Source organism: Papio anubis, chromosome 5 (genome assembly GCF_008728515.1).
Source record: "Papio anubis isolate 15944 chromosome 5, Panubis1.0, whole genome shotgun sequence".
Taxonomy (NCBI): Eukaryota; Metazoa; Chordata; class Mammalia; order Primates; family Cercopithecidae; genus Papio; species Papio anubis.
The window spans coordinates 59,713,531-59,735,999 of NC_044980.1; the positions used below are offsets into that span (position 1 = coordinate 59,713,531).

Below are 22,469 nucleotides of genomic sequence, written 5' to 3' on the forward strand. Positions count from 1 at the left end.
TAATAAAGCATGCACAGTATTCTTAGCATTGTGTCTCAGACATGCTAGGTCCTAAAAAATGGTGATGGTGCTGGCAGAGGTGGTCATACTTATATTTTAGAAGATACTTTATTGCTTCAGTTTCCTCAATCACATAGGAAATCTAAAGAATACTCTGCCATACCACACATGCAAGTATTTTAAGGACTGTTTTGAACAGATTTGTAAATTCTTGTAACTACTCGGAGAAAATTACCTTATAAGTATGTTACAAAAGAGCGGAACCCTCCTTTAAGTACTGTTAGAAACACAGATATTCTGCAATGTTTAATTTGCCTTGGGCAATTTTAGGTAGCAATTCTTTAGTCTCCTTTCTGTTTGGCTTTATAAAATCTTTTTATCTTGAAGAATTTTTTTTTTTCTTATTGCTGCAACACGAGGTACATAATTTGTAGTTTCCACATCCAGAATGGCAGGGCAACATGGAAATGTCAAAATGGCCACTGAGCTACAAGAATTGTGGATCACACCAACTGGAGAAGCACAAAGTGTGTTCTGTTGAGGTACCTGAGGGCAACATCAATCAACCTTTGTGCTAGTCCAGAGGTTTGCGTGAGGAAGATGAGCACATTTGAACAGGAACAACAAACTACAGCTGATAGTTAGAAAGCTGGGGTCCCCAAAATAAAAGCACATATGCCCCTCAACAATTCTCAATAATCATGTATATATTGCAGTTGTGTCTTGTGATCATTACTAAGAATACAGAAACATCTGTAAAAAGCTACTTATCAAGTAGTCTATCTGACAGACTCTCTGATAAGTTTATGTAGTAGAACCACTGTTTAATAAAAAACGTTATTAGGGAGACTCTGGGCACATTGCCCATGGGTTAACCCTGCTCCTCAAGGAGCAGTATAAGAAAAATTATTAGTAAAAATAAGACAATTAAGACCAGTTTTAATGTTTTGTGTTCAGAACCTGTCTTTACTGATCTAAGTTCTCTCTATCCCTTAACATATTAGGTAAGATTACTTAAATTTATTTGAAATGATTTTTAGTATAATATTTTGTGATATCCCAAATTATATGCTATCATGACTATAATTTATTACCAACATAACTGCTATTTGAATTATAAACTCAGCAAAGCCCTTTACTCCTGAAAAGACAAGATAAAATTTTGTATTTTGATAGGAGTAGGGCTTTAAAACAGGTTTGTTTTTTTTTTTAATTTCCGACATCTTAAGGGAAAATAGCAAAAGTAAAAATTTTTTAAATTCCTAATTTAGAAAATTAAAACTATATTAAGGATATATTCCATTTTATAAATGGTCACACTGTGCTATAAATGTACATAACTCAATGTGATTACTAGTTTGTTATGAAGCATATGTGCAGTGAGAATGTGCTACAAAGAGGAAGTGCATACGGTAGTATGTGTAGAGAGGAGACATTGGCTTCTTGTAAAATCTGTTTTCTCATACTCCCAGTTTAGCGCAATCATTGAACTTCTCCAAACCTCAGTTTTCTCATCTGTAAAATGAGCAGGTTGCTGATACCTAAGAACTTCACAGTACTCAAATTTTATGTTGTATTCTGGATATACTCCTTTCATGCAGAATTTAAAAATCAAGATTAAGCATCCAGTAGCATGTAAATATATACAGCTCCTAGATATGAACTCTTATATATTCACAAGCTACCCTTCTGGAAGTCTTTAATGGAAAATATGGTTGAAAATCAGTGAGTATTTTCAAGCTTATATTTTAAAATGGAATCCAATCTGAAAAACTGCATAAATTTTAACTGTATTATTTATTCCCTGAGACAATTCGTAACCTGCACATTTCTCAGATTCTCTAATGAAAAAACACAGAGGAAAATATTCTGTGTTATTTTATTTTGAGAATTATTTTAAGCCCCTCATAACATGAAGCAATGAAGCTAGGATAAACTGTAGAAGAAAAAATTAACACTTCCATGTGTTCAGTGTTGAGGCATACTTGAATGTTCAAGTATATTTCAGGTAACCCCTAAATTATTTAACCACTTTTAACTAATTTTCAGGAACCTTTAAGAGGCTTATCGACCACCAGATGGAGCCAGTATTGTTCAATTTGTAGCATAAAAATATGCTGAAAATGAAAACTGGTGAAACAGAATAAATAAATAGTTTTTTTATTGTAGTCCATAGTATAGAAAAAAACTTTAGCATCGTTCTGCCTAGTTTCTGTAAAATGCACATGTGTATAGAGGTACCCCCCATTAAATTATTTTTTATTATGAATAGGTTTTTATTTTGACAGTTCCATTGGACGAGTTTTCTTCTTATTCACTATTTGAATATATCACCTTAACAACTTTCAAGTATCTTTAAAACAAAGTTAGTAAGGCTTTAGTCTCTGGTCACTACATAAATGTTATGGGTTGTAATAATGAAAAATGATAGCATAGAATATATTGCCGATAGGCTCTCGTTTTGTTGTCACAGAATATTCCCATTATAGTTTCCATGATGGATTTTCTTAATAAAACAAAAGAAAAGGCATGCTGACTGGGAGAGGGGAAATATGTAGTTTATCGCCAGTAGCTCCTCAGGGGAGATGGTAAAACCACAATGAATGGCTGCAACTCTTACCCAGAAAGCTTAGTGCCCAGTGGCCCTAATCGGGGTAACTGCCTTAAAGCTAACTTCACGAACTCCTCTCACCTTTATTTAACAAATGTCAGGAATTATCTAATCCCTTATACCTCAACTTAATTAGGCAACCATCTATTGAAAAAGTATTTGTATGCTAGGGGCCTTAAGGCCCTAAAAGTCCCTCAAGGAACTTTTCCATTCAGTAAAAGCAATAAGGTGACTGTAGACACTGTTGTAATTCAGGACCTAAAAATGATCTATCTGTTTATTTGTCCATTCAACTACTATTTATTTAGTACATACTATATGCAAGGTATATGCTAGGCCACAGTTCTTGCCATGTGAGTTTACAGCCTGGAGGGTAATACAGACAAAGAGGCAGTTATGATGCAGTGTGCTTGAGAGCCACAAAGTGTTTCGAAAGTTCAAATGAGGGGAAAATATGATTAATTAAGAAGAATTGAGAAAAAGCCATAAGGGATTCTTCCTAGATAGAACTTAATTGAGTAAACCCACTGGTCTTCTTTTTTTCCCTCATTATCCATTAAATCATATATTATGGTCTGGGAGAGTTTAGGGCCTTTATTTGTAGAATTTTATTTCGTCGGGATATACCCAGTTGGTTACCTGATGATTTTTGTGTCAGATTGGAATTGTTTACCTAGGGATTTTTTTTTTCTCAAACATGAAGAAGAAACAACCAAACTGGTTAAGAGCTTGTACTTTAGAGCCAGACTACATGGGTTTATATCCCCAGGTTTATGATTCATGTGATAAATTATTTAACCTCTTCCTGCTTTTGTTTTCTCTTTCGCAAAATGAGGTTCGTAACATATTTTCCTCACAGAATTGTTAGTTGGAGGATTAAACAAGTAACTCAGTTACCAGTGTCTGGCATATAGTAAGTAATTGAAATGTTAAATGTTAGCCATCATGTTAGCTATTTTCAAGTCTGATACTTTTCCTTGAATTAATTTAAGATCTGGTATATTTAAAAATTAATACTTTGTATTTTCCATAAAGTATGAGGTACAACTAGACATTAGTAGCATTAACATTTTTTATATCCATCAAAGTCTATTTTGTTAATCAAATGATGTTTACTGTTATTACCATATCACCTTTATTTAGTTAGCAAAAATTTTCTTGAAATAGTAAATCCAGAGACATTTAAAATAATTTATAAGCAGCCTTATTAACAGTTGCTGGCATAGAATAGCCACTCAGTACACCTTTTTTTTTTTTTTTTTTTTTTTTTTTTGAGAGTTTGTCTTGCTGTGTTGTTCAGGCTGGCTTTGAACTCCTAGGCCCAAGGGATCCTCCCACCTCAGCCTCCTGAGTAGCTGTGACTACACGCCTACCCCACTACACCCAGCTCAGTACACCTTTTTTTTTTTTTAAATGAATGAATTTGCAGCTACTTAGAGCTGATAGCTCCTTAACTCTGGTCCTGAGACAACAGAGGGTCTAAGCTCTTTTAATCTATACAATGAAAGTTGTTGATAGATAACTTTGGTTCATTAGGTAGGTAGCCAATGAAGAGATTCAAGTGGATTGAAGATTAAGTTTCTGACTGGCTCCTAGGGAAAAGATTAGGGACATTCTTTGTAACATGCAGGAACAAATGTGCAGTACTTAACTTGCAGTCTTACTACAGTTTGTCACCTAAACTAAGAGTTGGAATACATGTTTTAGCCAAGGCTCTGCTGATAACTCACATGGGACACTAGCTAAGTAATGTCACTTACCTGGTCCTTAGGTAAGGACCTAGGAACTAAGAAGTTAGATTAGAAGATCCTCAAGCTACTTGCTAGTTCTTGTGCTCCAGTAAACTGATGGTTATAGTGATGTTGTACATTTCCTTCCCAAGCCCTTTCATATATCTATGAATATATATATTTTATATTATATATATATATATATCTCCTATTTTTATCTCATACATAGCTAATACATTTTTGAAAGTTTTATTTTAACATCATTGCATAGGTAATCTTTAAGTCCCCAAGATGTTTGTATTATATCCGTGAATCCACATTTTGATACTTACATTATAAGTGATATTTTTCACATATGTTAAGTTCACTTTACTCTTTAATTTCTGAAATGAAAAGCCTGTATCATATATGTTTTACATTTCTTTCAAAGCATCTCTTAGCATAAGAGGCACACAGAAGACACTGTGTAATTATGAATTGAAGTTTTAATTGAAGACAGTAGGACACAGTGTGGACCTTTATATCATACAGACCTCAGCTCATATCCCAGCTTTACTATATTCTAATTGTCATCATATCCTGTTTCCTTATTTTTAAAATAGGTTTATTGATACTTTCCTCATAAATATTCAAAACACCCTAGCATAGTGCTTAACATATAGTAAGTTCTTAGTAGATATTCTTTTTTAATTCCATCCTTCATTACTATCTGTTTAGCATATATTTCATAGAAATTTCAGGTAATAATGAATAGTCATTATAATGCATCATTATTGTTTATGAATCATCCAGTGTACATTGAGATTTATAAGAAAAGTAAAAGTAGAACACTCTGTATTAGAAAAACAGAATTATTTTAAATGTCTTGTATATTTTATTAGCCAGTTTTATATCACTAAAATCATCTAGTCACTTACTGAATTTTTGTTTATTCAGGAGGATTCAAGCACATGAGAAATGGATGTGCTACTTCCTGTTCTGGCAACACGGACTGAGCTAACACAAAACTTTCTTCTCCTACAAATCTATAGAAATGCTGGATAAAATATGATCCAGCCCAATTTAAATACTTAGCTAGGCTTGAGGAAAAGAGAAAAGAAGGTAAGAAAGAAAAGGAAAATCATAAGTACCAGAAACAAAAAGAAGGCATAACCAGACATTGAGTAAGCCAATACTACAGTGGCCCAAGTGGATTTTGGACCCAAGTGGAGGCTCTAATATCTAGAAGCTAGGATTTTAATCTCACCTTTGGATGGAAGATATGGCCTTGGGTTCGAGAGGTAGGAACTAGAAATCTGTCTACCTGGTCAGGAATACCACAAAGAAGCTTGCCATTTTTCAGAATTGTGTGTTGGAGAAAAAAAGAAAGACTCTTACGAAAAAGCCAAAACTCTAAACCTCTACCAGGCATAAATATAAAGTCTGAATGTATGCTATTTATATGGTATAGAATTCCTAAGTCAAGAAAATAATGAGAAAAAAATGGCTGTGGACCAATGGAACCCCTTGATTGTCTGGTAGAAACCAATGCAAAACCTCTCTATAGGAACACTTACACAATCTTGGTGCCTAGGATTCCTATGGAATATGATGGAGATGCAGTCCTAGCTGAAAATAAACTCACAATAAAAGATTAGAAAACACATAAATAAATGACCACCCTAGGGAGAGGGTCAGAAGACATAACAGAAGGATCCCCAAGAACAATCTGTGATAGAACGTAATAACTTTGTTTTAAATGAAGAGTTTTTGTTGTTGTTGTTGTTGTTGTTGTTGTTGTTGTTTTGTGAAACAGAGTCTCTCTCTGTTGCCCAGGCTGGAGTGCAGTGGCACAGTCTTGGCTTACTGCAACCTCTGCCTCCCAAGTTCAAGCGATTCTCCTGCCTCAGCCTCCTGAGTAGTTGGGATTACAGGCACCCACCACCACCACACCTGGCTAATTTTTTTTTTTTCTTTGTATTTTTAGAAGAGACGAGGTTTTGCCATGTTGCCCAGGCTGGTTTCGAACTCCTGAGCTCAGGCAATCCGCCCCCCTTGGCCTCCCAAAGTGCTAAGATTACAGGCGTGAGCCACCATGCCTGGCCAATAAAGAGATTTTTTAAAGAAAAAAAATCATAATAAAAAATTAAGACAATAAAAAGAGTAGGTGATTTGTAAAAGAGCCATATAGAATATTTAGAAATAGAAAATGTAGTTATTAAATTCAGTGACCCAGTTTATGGCTTAAATATTGATTAGATACAACTGAACAGAGAATTAGTGAGCTGAAATACAGAGCTAAGGAAATTACTCAGAGTATACTGATGATTAAATTATGAAACATGAATGTACTGTGACCATTCATAGTTGATCATACTATAAATAGAAGTACTTTATACTAATATGATACACCAAGTTAGGAAATAGAAGAATTGACCAGATTTTTCAAATAGTTGGGTTTTTGTGGCAAATGTCATTGCATTTGGCTGTGTGTACCCTGTAGTGTTTGAGTTACAGTTTCCATGCAGTCCAGGTGGAATTTTAACAGGCTTAATCATGGTACAATCTGTGATAAATATAATGAAACATCAGCAGACCTCACAGCTGTTCTCAAGCTGTCTGCCTATTTGTTTGGGCTAGAAATGAAAACATAAGGAGGGAAAAGATATCCTTAAGTCAAGTGAGTAAAAATCTCAAAAGACCAAAAAGCAGAGCAGCCAGTGGGTATAGCAGGAGGTGGTATGACTGCCTTGTCTTTTCTGAACTTGATTACTTAGATTTATGACTTTCTGGAAAAAAACAATGACAAATCTATGAATTCGACTGGATTTCTATATTTACCTGACATGTTTTCCATTTTGATAAGTGACTGTAATACATCTACATTATAAAACTATTAGTGGCCAGCTTTTCTGACCTCAAACAGTAGGCTGGATTGGATCAGTCTTTCTGTGCTCAATTTTATTATCATAATTTGTGATGCAAAGGTGATTTACTTTTTTAAGTTCTTAATTGGCATTGGTAGATGAGCAGAAAAAATTACCAAATCAGTCTTTTCCACCTGGAATTTATGTGAACACCTTCAGCCAAATCTTGGCATTTTATCTTATGGATGGAATTGATGGAATTCGTTAGCAAAATGGTATGTCTAAGAGGGAATCCCATTTACTGTGAGTTTTGAGTATTTATTTAGACAGGGAAATTGCTTTTGTAAGAAATAAAGATTTTAAGTATTCTATTAGTTGAGATTTTAAGTTAATATTAATTTTGTGGAATTTAACTTTAGAAAATCTTAAAACTTTAGAATGAAATGTCATTTCCATGAGATATGGTCTGTCCCTTTTATTTCATTGAAAGAAAATAATTTAGTAAAGAGCATTTAGTAGTACATGGAATTTTAATTTGAAGTTATATCAGATCAACTAATTCTACACACAGCCGTACAGACACAAAGTAGCATTAAGTTGCCCTACATCCGCACTTTAGAGAACATCTGCTTTTATTTTATAGATGTTTGTGAGAAAATTGTCACAAGGTAAAATTAGCCCAAGCTAAAATACTACATGTTTCAGTAAGATTGTGTACCACTGAATTAGGCAGATTAATAGACAGCCCTTAAAATAATATTTGTTGCCCAACTATCTGCCCTGACCTAATATCAAATTTATGTAATTCAGTTGTTTCTCAACTCTTATTAGTTCACCTATAATTGGTAGTCAGTGGAATTTTTTCTTAGCTCTGTTGAGTATATCTTTTAAAAAAAAATCAAATTGGTATTAAATGATTAACAACCACAATCAAATTAAAAGCTCCAAAATACATCCAAGTAGTAAAACCCAAAGATAGTTGCAGATAAAAAACAACTCCTGAATCGCTAGAACCCGGGAGGTAGAGGTTACAGTGAGCCAAGATCGCACCATTGCACTCCAGCCTGGGCAACAAAAGCAAAACTCCATCTCAAAAAATAAATAAATAAAAAACATAACTCCTGAAGAACTTTAGAAGCTGTCACTCTCTTTAGAGCATTCTTTATTTAAAGGAGTATCAGAGCATTTACAGCTGTATAATGATAGGGAACACCCTGTGATTTACCCATTCTGCCCTGAAGCACCAAGTGTTTGAGTTCTTAACTTCTATTACAAAATCCAGTTGGCTATGTTGAAGTCAAAATGGTCTCACCCATAATCAGAGGATAAAAAGTCAAGTTTTTATACACTTTCCCCCTTTGGAAACCAAAAGCTGCAGTAAGGATAAGATTACAGTCCAAGACTTCGTCAGATGGCAGTTGAGTTAGAAACTGAGGCATAGACAGCATTCTAGAGTTTGGTTTCATTCTCAGTCCATCTGCTGAAAATTGTTTAACTGGAGCTTCATTAGGAATGGAATATAGTAAACATGGGGTAGATGGAATAGTATTAAAACATGTTTGAAGCCTTGTGAAACAAGTTACCTTACTTATTTGATCTGGGATCATTTAAATAATAATGAAAGGCCGTAAAATTTTTTCCAACTATTTCCTTAGCATTTTTCAAAGCAAAACTGATTTTGCAATCGATTTTTTACTTCAGTTAGAGAATGTTGTCTTTTCTCTGTCATTTTAAATTTAGTTCCTATCACCAAACAGATATTATCAAACAGATCCTATAATTTATGGGTGAATTTTATTCATTCTTTAGATGCAGCATTGCCATCACTACTGCTAATTGCCTTACACAAAACATTTATGAAGCTGGTTATGACTATACATTAAGAAGAATGACTAATGCTACAATATTAAGATATTATCAGGGCAGATGTATTCAGGAGGATTTGAACTACATGCCTGTGTTTTCATTATCATGGCTAGAAAAAATAAAAAGAGTGTGGTTTCATAAATACTAAGGAAATAAAGTGATACATTAAAGTTGTCTTAATTAGCTTTTCAATATAGGTTAAAATGTGAGAAATGCAGGAGGAAGTAAAATAAAAATGCTAACTTGTCTAAGAGCTTCTCAACTGGAAAATCCTTATAACCACTTTTAGAATGTGTATAGCTTCATAATCTAGCAAAAAAAAAATAGTTTCCCTTTTCCCTCCGTCAATGTAAAAAATTCCATAGTATGAAAGAAATGTATTTGTATGGAGAGGGAAAGAGAAAGAAAAACAAGCTTGACTTGTGCAAGAGTCTGTGATATCCTTTGAAAGCTTATCAGTTATAACAAAGAAAAACATACAGAGCTAGCACACAATTGTACAGTCGGTGTGAGTGTGTATTTTGGTACTTTCATAATTTAATCTGAATGAGATAGTAATAATAGTTTGTTAGGTGTTTGCCACATGTTAAGCAGTATTTTATTTAATCCTCATAACAGCAAGTGAGGTAGATATTGTCATCCCCAGTTTATAGCTGAAGAAACTGAGGCACAAAAAGATGACATAGCGTATCCCTATCTCACACATACAGTAAATTGTGGAACCAGGATTCAGATCAGTCTCACTTCAAAGTCTGTGCTCTAAAGATGCCATGCCCACTGGTACTTCCTGTAATGGAAACTAAGAGCACACATTCTTTCTTTTTTACCTACCAGAGGAAATGCATGTGCTTTAGGTTACTGTCTGAGTGCTAGTTTTAATGTCTTAAGAATATCTTGTGAGTTAAATAAGACTGTCCGTAAGTTGATGCTATTGATAATAGGTGATGACTAAAGAGGCTTCATTATACTATTCTCTCTATATTTGTGTTGAAATTTTTCCATAATAAAAATTTTTTTGTTTTAAAAATACTTTTTGACCAACTAACCTTTCTGGATTGGAAGTTGTTCATTGGTTTGTTCAGTGAGTCTTGATGTGAGAATTAATTACGTTGCATGTATCTTCTTTTTTGTTAAATTCCCAAGATATTTTGGTGGAAGAGAGGTACTGCTGTTTGCTCCCCATTCTATGAAAATTGCTTATCTATATTTGCTATTTCATGTTATTTCTTCTAGCATATCAGCCAGTCATTTTTACAATTCCTATACTTGTTTCAAAACGTTCCTATTTCTGAAATATTAATCCTGAGATAGTCACAAAGATGATAGTAAATAGCTACTCCTCACTCATATCTCACACCAGCACCATGACTGTACATGATGTTGGAACCAAAAGGATGTATTACAGACCTCAACATGGCAGGTTAAGTCAGTAAAACTTTGATAGATTCACTATTGTTAATATTGCAGTTCTCCCCAAATTAATTTATACATTCAATGCAGCTACTGTCAAAATCCTAGCTGACTTATTTGAAGAAATTGTCAAGCTGATTTTAAAATTTATGTGGAAAGGCAAAGGAACAAAAATCACCAAAAAGTTGTGAAAAAGAAGACAAAGTTAGAGGGCTTACACTAACTGATTCAAGACTTACTATAAACCTGCAGTAATCAAGACAGTATACTACTGGCACAAAGAGAGACATAGATTAATGGAACAGAAGAGAGTGTATAGAAATAGATATGTATATATGGTCCATTGATTTTCAACAAAGGTGCCAAGGTCATTCACTGGAGGTAAGAAAGCCTTTGTAACATATAATGTTGGAACAATTGATGTCTGTATAGAAAAAAAAAAAATCTCAACCCTTACCTTACACCATACATAAAAATCAACTTGAAATAAATTATATACCTTAACAGAAAAACTAAAATTTTATACTACTAAGAGAAAGCATTAGAAAAAACTTTTGAGACCATGAAGCAAATAAGGATTTTTTAGATAAGACACAAGAAGTGTGATGTATGAAATTTAAATATTGATAAAATGCTGTTTATCTAATTTTAACTTTTGCTCTCTGAAAGATACCCTTAAGAAAATGAAAAGAGAAATCAGACTGAGATAAGTAAGTTACAGAATATATATTTGACAAAGGACTTGTATCCAGAATATATAAGAAAACTCTTACAACTCATTAATAAGACAAAAAAAATAATAGAAGATTTGAATAAACAGTTCACAAAAGAAGATACATAAATGGCCAACAAGCACATACAAAATGTAATATCACTTATCAGAAAAATAACACTAGAAACCACAAGATACTATTTCACACTCTCTAAAATACTCAGTTAAATGACAATGCCAGATATATTTGGAGATGTGGAACAACTCAAACTCTCCTACATTGCGATAGGAATGATGCAGCCAAAATGGTGCAGCCATTTGTATGACAGTATGGCAGTATCATATAAAATTAAACATACACTTAGCACTTGACTCAGCAATCACACTCTTAGGTATTTACCCCTGAGAAATGAAAATATATGTCCACAAACAAACTTGTGTGTGTAAATGTTTAAAGAGGCATTATTTATAGTAGCCAAAAATGGTAAGCAACTCAAAATAAACAAATTAGAGTACATCCATGTTATGAAATACTATTCAGTTATGCAAAGGAACGTGGATGAATCTCAACAATAGTTGCTCACCAAAATAAGCCAGACATTAGAAATTACATACTGTATAATCCCATTTGTATGAGTTTCTAGTAATGGCAAAAATGTGGTGCCAGAAAGCAGATCGCTGATGCCTTGTTGCCAGAAGAAAACCGACTAAGTGACATTTGGACACTTTGTAGGGTATGTGGAACTTTTCTAGATCTTGATTGCAGTGGAAGTTATATGCTCTATACAATACCAAAGTCATCATATTTTATATACAAAATTAGTGAATTTTACTATATGGAACGCCTACCTCAGTACAGCTGTTTTTAAAAATTCTATCATTACATGCATTTAGTTTCCTAAATGAGGTGACTACTATTTCTAAGTTATTAAAAAGCCATTTAGTATTATAAACAACATAGCTACAGAATTTCCATGCTTTATTATGTACTTAAATGTACCTATCCTTGACTTTTTAAAATTGATTTTTAAGGCTTCTTTATAGCACTTTTTAAACATTTTCCTACTTCCTGCACATTCCTAATAAGTGAAATCAAATGGTTGGTCCTTGCTAAAAGGGACCATGTTCAAGAAGATGTGTGTGAAACACATTAAAATAAGCAATGCTGAATCTGTTTTGAAGGTTGTAAGGTTAACTTACCTATGACATGAGATAGCAGAATTCACCTATATCCTTTCCATTTATTGCAAAATTCTTACCACAAATAAAGGTTTTCAATCTTTTTTAGCTGAAAATGTAAGCAAAGAACTTGTCCTTTCTCTTTTGCATTTTTTTAACCATAAAAACATTAAACAGTTCTACGGATACCCATCACAATTTTCCTTAGAATTTTACAAACTTCTGCCTTAGGAAATGGCAGAAAATAATTACTGACTCCCTAAATGCAGTGGAACAGGAGATTCCAGGTGCATGACAAATGTGAACTGTGACTGAGGCTTGTGAGGGGAAGAGGGCAAATTGGCCTACACCTTCTTATTTTCCCCTTCTCCAATTACATTATTACTTCATTTATTTGACTATTTATTGAGTCCCTTGCCAAGCACTGTCCTAAGTGCTGGGGAAATATGATTTGTCCTCAAGGAGTTTAATGTCTAGTGAGTTTAAAGAAGAATAAACAGGAAATCGCCATAAAGTGTGATAAGTGCTAAAGGGTCCTTTGAAAGCTCAAAGGAGAGACATCTAAACCAGACTTCAATAATGGAATCAGAAAAGGCTCCATGAAATGCCAACCAAGCTGAGACCTAAAGGAGGAGCCGGAATTAAGCAAGGAGAATTAACAAGAATGGAGAGATGAAGTGTTTACAGTATCCCTGAAGGAAGAAAAGCATGTGCAAAGGTGGATGGTTGGTCAAGAGAGCAGGGTTTAAGAATACTAGTTATCATCCAAATGAAAGCACACCAAGGTGGATGCGGAAGGGAGTTGTGAGAGACGTAACTGGAAAGGAAGACATTAACTGCCTCATGTAGGGATTCTAAGTCATCTTAAAGTGCTTGCTCTTTATCCCAGGACAATGCAAATCCAACTACTGTAGGATAAGAAGAAGAGATCACTTGGACTCGGGAAGGGGAACATCACACACCGGGGCCTATCATGGGGAGGGGGAAGGGAGGAGGGATTGCATTGGGAGTTATACCTGATGTAAATGACGAGTTGATGGGTGCTGATGAGTTGATGATTGCAGCACACCAATATGGCACAAGTATACATATGTAACAAACCTGCACGTTATGCACATGTACCCTAGAACTCAAAGTATAATAACAAAAAAAAAAAAACCTTCCTAAATATAGAAAAAAAAAAAGAAGAAGAGAGGTATTCAAAGATGCAATTTAGTAGAAAAATATGATAGTAATTTTCTTTTTATTTTTGAGATGGAGTCTCACTCTGTTGCCCAGGGTGGAGTGCAGTGGTGCCATCTCAACTCACTGCAAGCTCCGCCTCCCGGGTTCACGCCATTCTCCTGCCTCAGCCTCCCGAGTAGCTGGGACTACAGGCGCCTGCCACCAAGCCCGGCTAATGTTTTTGTTTGTTTTGTTTGTTTGTTTGTTTGTTTTGGTAGAGACGGGGTTTCACCATGCTAGCCAGGATGGTCTCGATTTCCTGACCTGGTGATCCGCCCGCCTCAGCCTCCCAAAGTGCTGGGATTACAGGCGTGAGCCACCGTGCCCTGCCGAAAGTAACTTTTAAACCTACTATAAGAATCACTTCATGTATACCAATTGTGATGGCATACTCTTTTCACTAGTGTTTACTAGGCATGTGTGCCTCAGATAGTATTTCTATGTTTAATGGTTCATTTTTCCTTAATGTGCTCAGTTTTTAATGTTTGCAGCTGTCAGTTTTGAAACCAGACTGTCCTTCCAAGTTCTACCAAAATCATATTAGGTAACCACAAAAAGACAACTTGTTTCTTAGTTCAAATTTTTGTTTTTGACCAGAAAATCTCTTGAACAAAATGACTGATAGTTAATATATTGCATATTCATGATGATCCTCAAGCTAGGTAACAGAGAGACAACCAACAGACTAACGCTTTGGTAGAAAGATTACTAGCATTGTTGATTACATCTGGCTTATCATTTGTCTTCCAGCTAAAGAGAAGAGAGAGAGAGAGAGAGAGTGTGTGTGTGTGTGTGTGTGTGTGTGTGTGTGTGTGTGTGTGTTTTAGTCACAAATTTTCATTGATATTTATACATGTAAGGTATTATAAAATGTTACTAGTTGGGTTTATTGGCTTGTTTGTTTTTGAGGGAACACTGTGTTTTATGAACCCGGATGTTAATTAATCTTCACATAGAATTATTGCAGGATCAAACCCATAGATTTGTTTTCTAATTTCTAATTCAGTAAAGATTATTTTTGTCAGCTTTTGCTAACTGTTTTGTCTGCTTTTGCTAACTGTTATTTGTTAGATGTATTTATTTTCTATGATGCCATTAAATTGAAGATTGTTATTGTTATAACTGGGGAACAAAAGTTGCAGGTAATTGGAATATCAACCAATATTTGAAAAGTTGTATCTTCTAAGGCAAGGAAACAATGTAAAATGATATTACTGAATTTTAGGAAAACCTTAATTATTTTAAAAGCGAGATAGACGATTTTATAATCAACTTAAATAAGGACATGTGAGAAGAACAATTACAATAGTGCAGTGTATAGTAAATATATGTATAAAATCAGCTCATAAATTAACATCAGTCATGTTCTAATTTAGGAAGTAGTTACAGAGCTGGTGGAGCTTACAGGTTTTCTTTTGAAATTAAATGGCAAAAAACCAAGCCCAAGTGCCAACCTCCTCTTCAGCAACAGGAGCATAAACATTGCTATGAATCCACAGAGCTATTTTACTGCTTATTCTAAAAATATTCTACTATTCTTTAGAGGAAGAAGCCACTCCAGATGGTGCTGTTGCCGAATACAGAAGAGAAAAGCAAAAGTATGAAGCTTTGAGGAAGCAACAGTCAAAGAAGGGAACTTCCCGGGAAGATCAGGTAACTTCAAAAACCCAAATCCATACAGAACTTATTGTCTTTTTATTGTTTTTAAGTGTTTCTAAATGAAGCCTAATTTAATTATGTATCAGGAGAAGCGCTACGTCTTAAAAATGAAAAAGAATATATTTATGTAGGGTGGACATTGGCCATTCACATAAAGATTCAAACTCTGGAGTTCTTTCCAGACATTGGTGGTGAAAAAGCCTGGAACTTCCATGTTTCAACTTGGTACTCCCATAGTAGGCACAGGAACCTCATAAAGCCACATATCTTCAGAAACCCAGGTGGAACCTCTGCGTAGTGAATATTGTGAAATGAAGAAGTGGTGATTATAAATGATGAGAGAGTTGCTTCCAGCCCGACATCTCACATGCTGACTCGTCAGCCTAGCTTGAAATTGTACACTGTCTGGAAATAAGTTATTTGGTCTACTAGCTGACTTCTATTGTAATAAAAGTGTGTTTGTTACAAGTAATTCCTGAATCTTTAGGTAGTAATATTAAGAAGTTGTCAGAAATCAAGAATGAAAAGAGATAGGAAGCTAGCTCAACAATTTGGGAGTCAGCACTATGTGCCATGCAGTACTTGACACTTGATAAAACAAATCTCTGAAGCAGCCCTTCATGTTGAAAAGTTAGAGGACAGACTGAAATCATTTATTTTTGGTGCTGCCATGCCAAAATCCGTATTTTATCCATAAATATCCATATTTATATATATGGATATAAACAAACTGCCTTATATATATGGACACGCCATTTTAGTTGTATAAATGAAACAGGCAAAATAAAAGTAAATTAAAGTAAATTAAAAAGCCCAAACAACATGTCTGGATAATTTCTTAATTTCATTAAGAAAAAGTACATTTTAACTTGTTTTCATGAAATCACAAAGTCTTCTAAATAGCAACCATAATGACTATACTACCAGAGATACTAAGGATGACTCATTCATTCCTTCCCCTCCACCCAATCTCTTGTAGCAAATAATGATTAAGAACCTACCATGTACTAATCACTGTATTTGGCAGTAAACACGTGAACACATCCCTGCTCTCTCTGATCTATCAGGAAAAACAGCTAGTTAAACAAGTAACACCAGTGAAAGGGGGTGATCATTATGAAACGGTAGGTACAGGAAGCCATGTAGTTGAATAACAGAGGGGCCTAACATGGCTTAAGAATCTGGGAAGGCCTTCCTAAGGAAATGATTTGTCAGCTGAACTTAGAAGGTTGTATAGGAGACCGCCAGGTGGAGGCAGGGTATGGCTAGACAAAAGGAACAGTGCGTACATGAAAAGTCTTCGACCTCTTTGCAAAGAACTAAAAGATATTAAATATGACTATAACATAAATTATAAGAGAAGGAGAAAGATGAGGCTGAAGAGGTAAGCAAATGTAAGTTCGTACAAGGTATTTTCAAACCATGTTAAGTAGTTTAGAATTTATCCTAAAGGCCATGGGGAACCATTGACAGAAGGAAGTGATATGATCTCACTTTCATTTTGGGAAGATCTCTCTAACTGGGCTGCAGTATGGAGATTAGACTGGATACAGGACAGGACCAGAGGCACAGGGCCCAGCTGGGAGACTCTTGTGTTAGATATGCATAAACAGAGTGTGCCAAGATTGGGCCCCTTCAGCATAGCTTCTACATTCTGGGAAGGCTCTCACTGTGCTGAAAGAGCCTTCCTGGAAGTAGTTGGCCATTCATGCCTCAGGAAAAGCCATAACTGAATAATTCCCCTGCAGATGCCAATCAAAATGCCTCCATGCAAATCCTGTCTTCTTCACACTATAACAAATGTGTCCCATTATTTTTGTGATTTTTTTTCTGCCCAGTATCTTCTCTTGCCTTTGTAATACAGCAGGAGAAAGTCTAATCTTAAATATAGAAGAAGCTAAAAATAGCCAAGAGGATGTTTTTTGTTTGCCACAGTCTCCCCTCTTTGAGCAAATGCCAGTAGCTCAATAATGGGCTCTAAAAACAAACTGCCTTGCCACTTGTAACTCAGGGAGAAAGATCCAGGTCTAGTATAATTTTCTAGGAAGTTTTAAAATTTCATTCCACTTAGAAGTCTTTTTTGTTTTCATTTTTCTTTGTGCTTTTAAAAAAGACATTTCCAAGTATGCAAACGTCCATCATTAAAAATTAGTAAGGGCCAGGCATAGTGACTCACTCTTGTAATCCCAGGACTTTGGGAGGCCAAGATGAGAGGATCCCTTGAGCCCAGGAGTTTGAGACCAGCCTAGGCAACCTAGGGAGACCCCCATCTCTACAGAAAAAAAAAAAAAAAATCATAATTGGGCATGGTGGTGTGCATCTGTGGTCCCAGCTACTTGGGAGGCTGAGGCAGGAGGATTGTTTGAGCCCAGTAGGTTGACGCTGTAGTGAGCCATGATTGCACCACTGCACTCCAGCCTGGGTGACAGAGTGAGACTCTATCTCTTAAAAAAAAAAAAGATAGCGTTTACTTTTAAGCTATGGTGTATTAGTCCATTTTCACACTGCTGATAAAGACATACCCAAAACTGGGAAGAAAAGGAGGTTTAAATGACTTACAGTTCCACCTGGCTGAGGAGGTCTCACAATCATGGCGGAGGGTGAAAGGCAGTTTTTACAGGGCAGTGGCAAGAGAGAATGAGGAAGAAGAAAAGGTGGAAACCCCTTATAAACCCATCAGATATTGTGAGACTTATTCACTATCACGAGAATAGCATGGGAAAGACCGGCCCCCATGATTCAGTTACCTCCCACCGGGTCCCTCCCATAACACATGGGAATTCTGGGAGATACAATTCAAGTTGAGATTTGGGTGGCAACACAGCCAGACCATATCATATAGATTAAATAGATAGATATGGAGATAGGCATATGGAGAGATATATTTATGCAATAGTAGATATAGATACAGATATATAAACACATACACATACACACACATACTACCTTGAAGTATATTTACCAAAATGTTAACAGTGGTTATTCTGAGTGGTGGGATAATAGTTATTTTACTTCTATTTTTCAATATTTTTACAGTAATCTGTTTTCTTATTAATAAGCAAATACAATAAGAGTAAACAATGGAGTATTTTTAATGAATAAGATTTAAAAACAAGGGATGCTTTATCCGTTAACATTGTTTGAACAGCTTAATTCTATAATCTCTAAAAACATATAAAATATCTAAATGCTAACATACTCGGCAGCCCTCAGAATGCCTATAATGATATTCTATAGGAACTTATCAATTTTCCCCAAAACTCATCTCATTCAGTAATTATGATAATGTATGTATTTTTAGCTGTTGTCTATGTGGGCATTAAATTTTGCAGAAAAGTAGAAGATGCTTTTTACTATCATTTTTTAAGCAATAACCAACCACCTTTTTCTTGCAGTTATTTTGGCACCATTTGTCTTTATTAAGCTTGGGTTCTAGACTGCCCAGACCTACTTAACTTTTTCATGAACTGTGATCTTACTGATACTCTCTAGATAAATTCTGGAGCTTAGGAATGTATTGTGACCCTTTAATATACCAGTTATTCACATGTTGAACTGTCACACATCTTTTTCCTTACGAAATGTGAGGATTTCTATATTGAATTCAACATACCAAAATCTTGATTAGGCCCTTGATTTCTCGGACAGGTAGTATTTTATCCCATTTCACAATGATGTACTCTGTAAATCTGTCAAGTAGAAAAACATTTTTCTAGCTTCTATTGTCTGCTCAAATTCTGAAGTAGACTGTTAAGATCCAGGAGATAGTGTGATTATAAATTTATAGCCACTTGCTTCTTCTTGCTCACGGAGAGCATAGGAGGCAAACAAGAATTCACAGGAATTCTACACACACACATTTTTAAAAAAAATATACTCAACACAATATTTGTGTTCATCTTTCACTTAACAATAGAATGCAATGTCTCATGTATATAATTTTTAATAACAATAGCATATTTATAATTTTTAATAACAATAGCATATTTAGGCCGGGCACAGTGGCTCACACCTGAAATCGCAACACTTTGGGAGGCTGAGGTGTGTGGATCACTTGAGGTCAGGAGTTGGAGACCAGCCTGGCCAATATGATGAAACCGCATCTCTACTAAAAATACAAAAAATTAGCTGGGCATAGTGGCAAGTGCCTGTAGTCCCAGCTACTCAGGAGTCTGGGGCAGGAGAATCGCTTGAACCTGGGCTACGGAGGTTGCAGTGAGCCAAGATCGCACCATTGTACTCCAGTCTGGGCCTCACAGCAAGACTCTGTCTCAAAAAAATAAAAATAAAATTTTTAAATAGCGTATTTATTGCTTTTTACTAAATTTATCTAGTTTCTTATTGATAGACATTTAATAGGTTTTCATTTTTCCATTTGTATGAATAACGCTGCAGTGCACATCTTGTGCTTAAGCCATTTTCTCTGTTTCACGTTATTTTTCTATCATCCCAGGATTGGAATTACTCAGTCAAGGGGAATGATCATCTTAAAGTTTCCAATATATATCAACAGCTTTCTAAAGATATTCCAATTTACCCATTTTCCAACAGTTAATATGTTCAGTCTACCTTCCCAATATCGATATTTTTATATTTTTGGAAATTTGTCAAATAAACAATACTATTTGTCTTTTTATTTTTGATTTCATGTAACTTAATGAATTACCTTTCTTTCTTATAGGCACTAAAACCTTAACTATAAATGAGCACAAATTTTTTATTTTATTTTATTTTATGTATTTATTTAGAGACAGAGTCTCACTCTGTTACCCACGCTAGAGTGCAGTGGCACAATCATAGGTCACTACAGCCTGAAACTCCTAGGCTCAAGGGATCCTCCTGCCTCAGGCTTCAGAGTAACTGGGACTACAGATGCACACCACCACATCTGACTTTTTTTCTTTTCTTTTTGTACTGATGGAGTTTCATTACATTACCCCTACTGGTCTTGAGGTCTTGAACTCTTGGGCTCAAAAGATCCTCCCACTTTGGCCTCCCAGAGTGCTGGGACATGAACCAATGCACCAGGCCAAATATGTATTTTTAAAAGTTGGGCCTTCTGTCTTCTACATAAGCAAACTTTTGTTTCCCAAATCAGAAAATAGTCACCTATCTCTGAGGGGAAATGTCAGTGCAAATCCAAACTGTCAAGTTTATTAATGTCAAGGTTTATTAATGTCACTATTGCAGCCTAAAGGTAGTTTTGTTCTTTTTGTTCAAAATCGAACATTTTGTTTTACATCCAAGTAGAATATTTCCTTTTCTATCAAACTTAAGCATCTCTTTTAAAATTATATTTATCTTTATCAGAAAACTTAGCAGTCTAATTGTTATTTCAGACCCTTGCACTGCTGAACCAGTTTAAATCTAAACTTACTCAAGCAATTGCTGAAACGCCTGAAAATGACATTCCTGAAACAGAAGTAGAAGATGATGAAGGATGGTAAGGGCTTTGATTTTTGTATATTAACCATGAACAAGTAGGCTCAGAGCAGAGACCCTACTGGTACATTTCCACTATATCATCCTTTTGTTTTCAGACTTTACCATCACCATTATAGGACCTTGGCAACTTTTGACTTTATTTCAGTTCAATATAAAGTAACATAAATAAACGCACCAAGCACTGAAGAAACAAGCATTTATTGAGCACTTGATGTGTCCAGCATTGGGCTAGCCAGTAAAAAATGCACAAGAAATATATGACACTATCCCAGCTCTAAGTAACTTTCTAATATTGTGGAAAAGATGAGACTCACATTAAACAACTTGAAAACAACCTTAGAAGACAATAAATCAATAATTTCTTACATTTTCCCACAAACATTTTAGAACTCAATAATCTATTTCATAATCCTACTAACTTCCTCTTCAAAGTTATGATCTACAGGATCCTAGCAACTCATACAAGTTAATTTTATTTTTATCTTTGGATATTTTTCAGCTTTTTAAGACACTGATAAGAAATAAAGTAAGAAATAAAGTAATGACATGTACATGTCCTTTGCTTAGAACTTTATCCTATACTGGCAAAAAAAAAAAAAAAAAAGGAATAAAAATTGTGTTTTTCTTTATCACACCCCTCTGTCCTCAAGTTGACTTTACATGCAGTGTATTAGGCCTCCCCACACCTAACTGCCTCCACCTCCCACTACACCCTGGCTCAGCCACATTGCTGCAAGCAAGCCAATGTATCACCCCCTACACATGACTCACCCTCTGGAGCCTCTGAACCATCACATGTACCATTACCCCAACCCAGAATCATAGCCTCAGTTCTCTCTGCCAAACAGCATCTCTCCTGTTTCAAAACTCTGTTCAACATTCCCATCCTCCAGGAAACCAGTCAGCAAGATTTGTTGAGCACTCACAAATCTAGAGGGTGGAGGAAGGAGGGCTGGAACACACATTTAAAAAGACATAAAAACACTTAAATTAAGAAAACATTCAAACACGTAAGACTCTGCAACTGTATATAACTTTAATCAAAAGGGCTGAGGGCATGATGATTTGAATGGAATGAATCCTATCTAACCTAGGACCCTGAAAGCACTTGTCTATTTCTCAATTAATTTATAGTTTTCATATGATGTGGGTTATGATGCCAGTTTTTGTAAGATCCTGGATATCTTTTAATAGGTTTCTATTACTTATATAGATTTGTTTATACCAAAATTCAAAGTTGCTTGAAGGCAGAAGCTGTCTTCTTCCATAGTTTAGTGCCAAAGGCAAAGGCTCAGTGGATGTTGATTGACCCATAGAGATAAATGCACATTGTGTAGAACTTTTTGTTTTATATGATTGGACAGGTTTAGTTTAGTTTTGTTTTGGGTTCTTGTTTTTTTTGGGGGGGGTGTGGGGTGAGGGGATTCCTTGAATGTCTCAAAATCTCTTTCAAGTGTTTTGGGTTCAGCCACCACACAAAAATCAAGTCCTCTTCCCTTTATTTTTGAATCCATATGCATTTTTAAAGGAAATATGACCCATGTGTTTCTGATTCATTTACACTTAACTCATCAAGATGGTGTTTTGTAAGAGCAGTTTGATGCCCAATAAGTTTTTTTAAACTTTTTATAAGTCATTTAAGTCCTTTTTTATTGAACAGGAAAGTCACCAACAAATTCAAACCCCAGAAGATTCATTTGAAACTCATAACCCACAGGATTCAAATTTACTTTCAACTTGGCAAGACCATTTAACTTCTCAAGGTTCTTCCTAGCCCCTTGGTTCAG

The 22,469-nt window shown here is 35.2% G+C and overlaps 1 protein-coding gene across 1 annotated transcript in view; it reads left to right on the top strand.

Moving 5' to 3' along the window:
* The window catches only part of CWC27 (CWC27 spliceosome associated cyclophilin), a 256,232-nt gene that overhangs the window by 198,076 nt on the left and 35,687 nt on the right, over nt 1–22,469 (top strand). The window contains exons 12-13 of the mRNA XM_021939391.2: nt 15,122–15,231; nt 20,577–20,680. Of these exons, the coding sequence (XP_021795083.1) occupies nt 15,122–15,231; nt 20,577–20,680 (214 nt within the window). The remainder of the gene's footprint in view (nt 1–15,121; nt 15,232–20,576; nt 20,681–22,469) is intronic.